General features: G+C 39.8%; 1 protein-coding gene across 1 annotated transcript; it reads left to right on the top strand.

The window, feature by feature from the left end:
* Nucleotides 1-3,662: 3,662 nt before the first annotated feature.
* On the top strand, nt 3,663-8,478 carry LOC133557900 (transmembrane protein 252-like). Its single transcript, XM_061908868.1, has 2 exons — nt 3,663-3,940; nt 7,940-8,478. Exons 1-2 carry the CDS (start codon nt 3,663-3,665, stop codon nt 8,172-8,174), a joined length of 513 nt encoding a protein of 170 aa, XP_061764852.1. The 3' UTR covers nt 8,175-8,478.
* The last annotated feature ends 384 nt before the right edge of the window (nt 8,479-8,862 follow it).

Genomic DNA, 8,862 nt, shown 5'->3' with positions numbered 1-8,862 from the left:
CGACCACATGTCGACCAGCAGGTTTCGGTGAGAAAATTGTGGTAAAAAGTCGCCACTTACCGGAGATCAGCTGAGCTTGAGCCGTACATACAGCTGCCGTCGACTTCCATCAGACACTGGCCTCAAGACACCCGTGGATGCACCCTTCCGACTATTAGGTACTGTTAAACTCACTAAAACACTAGCAACACAATAAAAAGATAACAGATTTCCCAGAATTATGCTAGAGAATGTGTCTAAAAACATCTGAATCCGTCCCAATGCAAGGGGTCCTGGGTATTTGTTCTGTTGTGTTACGTTGCGGATGTTCTCCCGAAATGTGTTTGTCATTCTTGTTTGGGGTGGGTTTCCCAGTGTGGCACATATTTGTAACAGTGTTAAATCTGTTTATACGGCCACCGTCAGTGTGACCTGTATGGCTGTTGACCAAGTATGCCTTGCATTCACTTAGGTGTGCTTACGAGCCGCTTACATTATGTGACTGGATCGGCACACTGTTTGTATGGAGGAAAAGCGGACGTGACGCCCCCAATATTGTGGTCTAGGTGGAAATCGGGAGAATGGTAAACCCGGGAGATTTTCGAGATGGGCACTGTACTTCGGTAGTCTCCCGGGAAAATCGGGAGGGTTGACAAGTATGAGTATTAGCGGTGAATGCTGTGTTACAGCGGCACCACCGCTGAATAGCACCGGCGGGCCAGCTCTAATGTTAATTTGATATTGCCTCAAGGGCCAAATGAGGTTACACGGTGGGCCAAATTTGGCCCGCGGGCCAGAGTTTGACACCCATGCTTTAGGGGCTCCGTATGAAATGGCTTAAATTAAGCCAAAAATTGCGATGTGGTGAAGCCGCAATATTCGACAAGGGTCAACTGTAAATTGAACAAATTATAATACATTATAAAAAAAAATGTACAACAAATATTCACAATATTACATATATTTCTTTAATGCAGTTCTAGACGCTTAAACTATACTATACACTATCTTTTTCTGAACATCATCCCACCGCAAGAGCTCTTCCACGCCCTCATGGGGGCTTCCGATGTACTGCAGATAAAAATCACGTGACAAAAATGAACGATTGATTATGTAAACAAAAAAATAAGTGATATCTATCTATCCTGCGGAGGCCTTTATGTGCAAAGTTGTGCACAATGACAGTGCGTAGTCTAACTATAATGTGTATTATTAATCTCAAAGAGCAGATAGCAGGTCGTCATCAGGTCCATTTGATTAATAACCGGCCTTCATTCATCACTAATGACCCTCTGTCTATTATTATCAGTACATAATGAGGTCTAAAAGAAGTATGTGTGCATGTGCATGCGCACACTCACTCTAATTGCATGCAGGCCTATGATCTAATGCATGCATTGAGTCCATGCACAAATTCAAGCCATCGACATCTCACACAGAGATGTTTTCTCGTGACCATAACTTGTCATAACTACACAACATGATGTTCATATCCTGTTCTGAACAACAGGCTGTTTGACTATGTGAATGATCTAATCTACTGTATAGTCTATCAGGGAGTTAGTGTCACAATTAAGATGCATTGCGTGATTGATTTGCTGCAATCAAATATCAGGATGTGTTATCCTGCTGTGATGCAATTGTCACATACAAGCCACGATGATTTCCACTCAGAGGATTACTTCTCTCACTGATAAGAGTGCTGAAACAGTGCCAGTAAAAAGCCAGCGTGTATGTGATTTAATTCATTACACTGCACAATATGCAGATTAGCATTCACGCTGATGCATCATCAAGGCAACAATACATTGTCATTTGACCTCAAAAAAAAACTTTTCAACCATATCGATGGTACACTAGCATGTAATAAGGAGACATGCATCACTGGTGTTTCTGGGGCAACCCTTGAGCAACAAAAACAGTGAAAAAGATGTTACCTTACTGTTGCTTTAAAATAAGTTGTTTTCTAGGTTTCAAGTTCTACAAAAAAGATACATAAAACATGAAAACAAAAGTGCCCTTACTGTTGTCCCTCATTTGTTGCTGTTAACTGATTCAAGACGACCACGATAATCAAATTAGCTTCAGTCATCAAAAGAGCCACATATGGCTCGAGAACAATTGGTTCCCTACCCCTGGTATAGTGTATATATAAGTACACTAACTTCAGGGAGGTGTTTAGGGCACGTACAACCGGTAGGAGGCCACGGGGAAGACCCAGGACACTTTGGGAAGACTATGTCTCCCGGCTGGCCTGGGAACGCCTCGGGATCCCCCGGGAAGAGCTGGACGAAGTGGCTGGGGAGAGCGAAGTCTGGGCTTCCCTGCTTAGGCTGCTGCTCCCGCGACCCGACCTCGGATAAGCAGAAGATGATGGATGGATGGATGGACTAACTTCAGAACTGTATAAATATTGTATACATTGTGTATATATATATCTATATCTATATATATATAGATATATATATGTCAATATATATATGTCAATATATATATATATATATATATATATATATATATATATGTGTATGTATATATATATATATATATATATATGTATATATATATATATATATATATATATATGTCAATGTTTAATTATATAGCCCTAAATCACAAGTGTCTCAAAGGGCTGCACAAGCCACAACGACATCCTCGGATCAGAGCCCACATAAGGGCAAGGAAAAACTCACAACCCGGTGGGACGTCAATGTGAATGACTATGAAAAACCTTGGAGAGGACCGCAGGTGTGGGTGATCACCTCTCCCTCTAGGGGAGACTGGATGCAATGGACGTCAAGTGGGTCTAGCATAAAATTGTGAATGTCCAGTCCATACTGGATCTAACATAATAGTGAGAGTCCAGTCCATAGTGTGTGTGTGTGTGTATATATATATATATATATATATATATATATATATATATATATACACACACACACATATATATATATATATATATATATATATATATATATATATATATATCCACACATAGATATATACACACATATATATGTATATTCATACATATATATATATATGTATATATATATATATATATATATATATATATATATATATATATATATATAATTACTTTACATGCAGTCAGCTTTAGCCCATTGCGGCCTCTAAACCTATAAGTTTGGACACCCCTGATCTAGATGTATTTAATTCTAATATAGTGTGCGTGGAAGTGGGTAAAATGAACTAACTTTACCATTGTTTTCTATCTATTTGTTAGCATGAAGAATGGAAAACATAACGTCATGACTTTTCAACTAGGCTGTGTCAAAGTTCAGACTTTCTGTTTTTGACTGTCCTTGGTGAGTAATGTAATGTTGCCCAATTTAAGCATTATGTGACTAACAGCGCCCTCTACTGACATGACTCCTGGTAATAATGTGCTGTTTTAGATGCACGATGAGCCAATCAATAGCATTAAACCGATAATTACTCATCTCATTATTTGGAATGAAGCTTTAGCTCCTTTTTAATGTATTTCTCCAAAGATTTGTTTTTGTGCATCTGCAGACAAATTAAGACTGTGTTAATAAACAACCACAGGGGCTGCACCTCCAGGACATTACTACACTCACATACCTTTACACTGCTTGCAGAGAAAGTTGCAGTCAGTCAACGTCCACGAGAAGTGAAGACATTTCTGAAGAGAAACCAGAATGAAGAACGTGAAGAAGCACCTGTGCTGCCTGCTGCGTGTCATGATGCCCTGCGTTGGCTTTGCGTTGATTTGCATGGCCTACCTTCTGTCCCAACAGGGCGGCGGCGACGACAACGACGTAGACTCATGGGCACTCATCCTTGCTTACCTCCTGATGGTGTTGGGCTTCTTGGCCATCTTTGCCGGCGTCATTTGGAGCTTCTGCCACCGCATGAAGAGCAAAGTGTATCGGAGGAGAAGACTACAACATGACATCCAAGTGTACACCATCGAGAGGTCAGTGACCTGCAATTGCTTCTAGGTCAAAATAAATAATACATCAAAATAAATTCTAATTGGGTAAAAATGTAATTCATAATTCCGTACCTCATTTATCTTTTAACAACAATACTAAACCACTCAGACATGATTTACTATGTCACTTAAACAACTGAAATACAACATACATTGGGGAAAAACGTATTTAGTCAGCCACCGATTGTTCAAGTTCTCCCACTTAAAATGATGACAGAGGTCTGTAATTTTCATCATACTTCAACTGTGAGAGACAGAATGTGAAAAAAATTAAAATCCAGGAATTAACATTGTAGGAATTTTAAATAATTTATTCTTGAATTATGGTGGAAAATAAGTATTGGGTCAACCATTCAAAGCTCTCACTGATGGAAGGAGGTTTTGGCTCAAAATCTCACGATACATGGCCCCATTCATTCTTTCCTTAACACGGATCAATCATCCTGTCCCCTTAGCAGAAAAAAAGCCCCAAAGCATGATGTTTCCACCCCCATGCTTCACAGTAGGTATGGTGTTCTTGGGATGCAACTCCAAAAAGTTCTATTTTGGTTTCATCTGACCACATGACATTCTCCCAATCCTCCGCTGTATCATCCATGTATCCATTTTGGTATAAACTCAACTCGTCGTGTTTGGAGGAAGAATACTGAGTTGCATCCCAAGAACACCATACCTACTGTGAAGCATGGGGGTGGAAACATCATGCTTTGGGGCTGTTTTTCTGCTAAGGGGACAGGACGATTGATCCGTGTTAAGGAAAGAATGAATGGGGCCATGCATCGTGAGATTTTGAGCCAAAACCTTCTTCCATCAGTGAGAGCTTTGAATGGTTGACCAAATACTTATTTTCCACCATAATTTCCAAATAAATTCTTTAAAATTCCTACAATGTGAATTCATGGATTTTTTTTTCACATTCTGTCTCTCACACTTGAAGTGTACCTATGATGAAAATTACAGACCTCTGTCATAATTTTAAGTGGGAGAGCTTGCACAATCGGCAACTGACAAAATACTTTTTTGCCCCACTGTATATATCTATTTTGATAGCTCGCAGGTGCAATCGTGCGACAGTGATTAACAGATATACCGTATGTCCTTGAATTGCCGCCGGGGCGCTAATTAATTCAAACCTCTTCTCACTCCTGCGCTTACCAAAGGCATGCGGTAAAAGTAAGCATGCGTTAATTTATTTTAAAACCTCTTCTCACTTCGGCACTTACCAAAGGCATGCAGTAAACATTTGAGTGTGATGTAAGCTTGGACCTTAAATCCTACTGAATAGCTCTTAATCTTCTTCCCTTTATGCGATTTCAAATTACCGGTATTGAAATCAGCCTCCTCCATTTTGAAAATGATCAATCAATCAATCAATCAATGTTTATTTATATAGCCCCAAATCACAAATGTCTCAAAGGACTGCACAAATCATTACGACTACAACATCCTCGGAAGAACCCACAAAAGGGCAAGGAAAACTCACACCCAGTGGGCAGGGAGAATTCACATCCAGTGGGACGCCAGTGACAATGCTGACTATGAGAAACCTTGGAGAGGACCTCAGATGTGGGCAAGCCCCCCCCTCTAGGGGACCGAAAGCAATGGATGTCGAGCGGGTCTAACATGATACTGTGAAAGTTCAATCCATAGTGGCTCCAAGACAGCAGCGAGAGTCCCGTCCACAGGAAACCATCTCAAGCGGATCAGCAGCGTAGAGATGTCCCCAACCGATACAGGCGAGCGGTCCATCCTGGGTCCCGACGAGCGGTCCATCCTGGGTCTCGACTCTGGACAGCCAGTGCTTCATCCATGGTCATCGGACCGGACCCCCTCCACAAGGGAGGGGGGGACATAGGAAAAAAAAAGAAGCGGCAGATCAACTGGTCTAAAAAGGAGGTCTATTTAAAGGCTAGAGTATACAGATGAGTTTTAAGGTGAGACTTAAATGCTTCTACTGAGGTAGCATCTCGAACTGTTACCGGGAGGGCATTCCAGAGTACTGGAGCCCGAACGGAAAACGCTCTATAGCCCGCAGACTTTTTTTGGGCTCTAGGAATCACTAATAAGCCGGAGTCCTTCGAACACAGATTTCTTGCCGGGACATATGGTACAATACAATCGGCAAGATAGGCTGGAGCTAGACCGTGTAGTATTTTATACGTAAGTAGTAAAACCTTAAAGTCACATCTTAAGTGCACAGGAAGCCAGTGCAGGTGAGCCAGTACAGGCGTAATATGATCAAACTTTCTTGTTCTTGTCAAAAGTCTAGCAGCCGCATTTTGTACCAACTGTAATCTTTTAATGCTAGACATGGGGAGACCCGAAAATAATACGTTACAGTAATCGAGACGAGACGTAACAAACGCATGGATAATGATCTCGGCGTCTTTAGTGGACAAAATGGAGCGAATTTTAGCGATATTACGGAGATGAAAGAAGGCCGTTTTAGTAACGCTTTTAATGTGTGACTCAAAGGAGAGAGTTGGGTCGAAGATAATACCCAGATTTTTTACAGAGTCACCTTGTTTTATTATTTGGTTGTCAAATGTTAAAGTTGTATTATTAAATAGAGGTCGGTGTCTAGCAGGACCGATAATCAGCATTTCCGTTTTTTTGGCATTAAGTTGCAAAAAGTTAGCGGACATCCATTGTTTAATTTCATTAAGACACGCTTCCAACTGACTACAGTCCGGCGTGTTGGTCAGCTTTAGGGGCATGTAGAGTTGGGTGTCATCAGCATAACAGTGAAAGCTAATACCGTATTTGCGTATGATGACAGGGGAAGTGTCACTCGTGACATCACGAATTTGACCAAGCGGTAATACTAAGCATGCGCTAACTATTTTGGGAAGTGAGTTTGACCCGGCAGTAATTCAAGGCAGGCGCATACTGTATGCCCTGTGGCAATTCAAGGAAATACGGTACTTCAATTTTCAGCTTATGTCACATTATCGCGACCACTTGTGTTTTTTTGGGGGGGTGTTTTTTTTAATTGAACAATAAATTTTTCTGTTCAGTTATATTTACACCTTGAATGATGTAATCTACATGTAAAGCATGTAAAACAATCTTAATTTAAAAAAAATACTCTGAATTAAATTGCACAGAATGATTTGACATTTCGTTCTGGGGGTACTTGAAGGTATGCCGAGGGGTACGTGAGATTTTTTAAAAGTATTATAAAAATAGCGAAAATTCAAAAATCCTTTGTAAATATATTAATTGAATAATACTTCAACAAAATATGAATGTAAGTTAATAAACTGTGAAAAGAAATGCAACAATGCAATATTCAGTGTTGACAGCTAGGGGTACTTGAAGGTATGCCAAGGGGTACGTGCGATTTATTTTTATATATATATATATATATATATATATATATATATATATATATATATATATATATATATATATATATATATATATATATATATATATATGTGTGTGTATATATATATATATATATATATATATATATATATATATATATATATATATATATATATATATATATATATATATATAAATATATATATATATATATATATGAAATACTTGACTATTAACCACGCCCCCCACCTCCCGAAATCGGAGGTCTCAAGGTTGGCAAGTATGCCAACCCTGGACAAGTCACCACCTCATCACAGGGCCAACACAGATAGACAAACAACATTCACACTCACATTCACACACTAGGGCCAATTTAGTGTTGCCAGTCAACCTATCCCCAGGTGCATGTCTTTGGAGGTGGGAGGAAGCCGGAGTACCCGGAGGTAACCCACGCAGTCACCGACATGACTTTACCATTTTTGTTTTTTATTCATCTGTGACTAATCCAAACGAGAAAAAGGAAATAAATGTGCACCAACAAGTTTAGTGAACATATCCTGAATATTACAAAAATATAGCTAACCTGCAATCGATATAATATCCGTGATATCAGATGTGATTAACCACCCATTGTTCTATTTGAATACAAAGAAGACCCAGCTCCTTCCCCCCCGCCTATCAGGAGTTCCAGGGGGGCCACCAGAGTCCACATCCAGGAGAAGAACTGATCCTGGAGGAGGTGCAGGTGATCTTGGGCTTGGCACCTCCACTCTACAGCCGGGACAGCGCTCAGAGTCCAGACTGCACATGGAGCTGGGAGCAGCCGCCTCCTTACAGTCTGTATCCTGAGGAAAGGACTGAGGCTTCCTTTGGGATGTGTGGATGAGAGAGAGTGGGGTCCACAGAATGGAGGAAGAGTTCTAAACATGCATGATGCACCCCCAAGTGACTAAGGCCGGGCATTTGCACAATAGTGCCGAGATATGTGGTTACACAACATGACACACATGGTCGATCCAAGGACAGCCAAGGGAGCATCAAGACATTGACACTGACTTGTCTGTGTTTCTATTGTTTGTATAAGGCAGTGGTTCTCAAATGGGGGTATGCGTACCCCTGGGGGTACTAGAAGGTATGCCAAGGGGTACGTGAGATTTTTTTTAAATATTCTAAAAATTGCAACAATTCAAAAATCCTTTGTAAAATGTATTTATTCAATAATACTTCAACAAAATATAAATGTAAGTTCATAAACTGTGAAAAGAAATGCAACAATGCAATATTCAGTGTTGACAGCTAGATTTTTTTGTGGACATGTTCCATAAATATTGATGTTAAAGATTTCTTTTTTGTGAAGAAATGTTTAGAATTAAGTTCATGAATCCAGATGGATCTCTATTACAATCCCCAAAGAGGGCACTTTAAGTTGACGATTACTTCTATGTGTAGAAATCTTTATTTATAATTGAATCACTTGTTTATTTTTCAACAAGTTTTTAGTTATTTTTAAATCTTTTTTTCAAAATAGTTCAAGAAAGACCACTACAAATGAGCAATATTTTGCACTGTTATAC

The sequence above is a fragment of the Nerophis ophidion genome, linkage group LG01 (genome assembly GCF_033978795.1).
Source record: "Nerophis ophidion isolate RoL-2023_Sa linkage group LG01, RoL_Noph_v1.0, whole genome shotgun sequence".
NCBI classification, from domain to species: Eukaryota; Metazoa; Chordata; class Actinopteri; order Syngnathiformes; family Syngnathidae; genus Nerophis; species Nerophis ophidion.
Note: the sequence above shows the minus strand (reverse complement) of the source record. Positions and strands in the feature narration are given on the sequence as shown.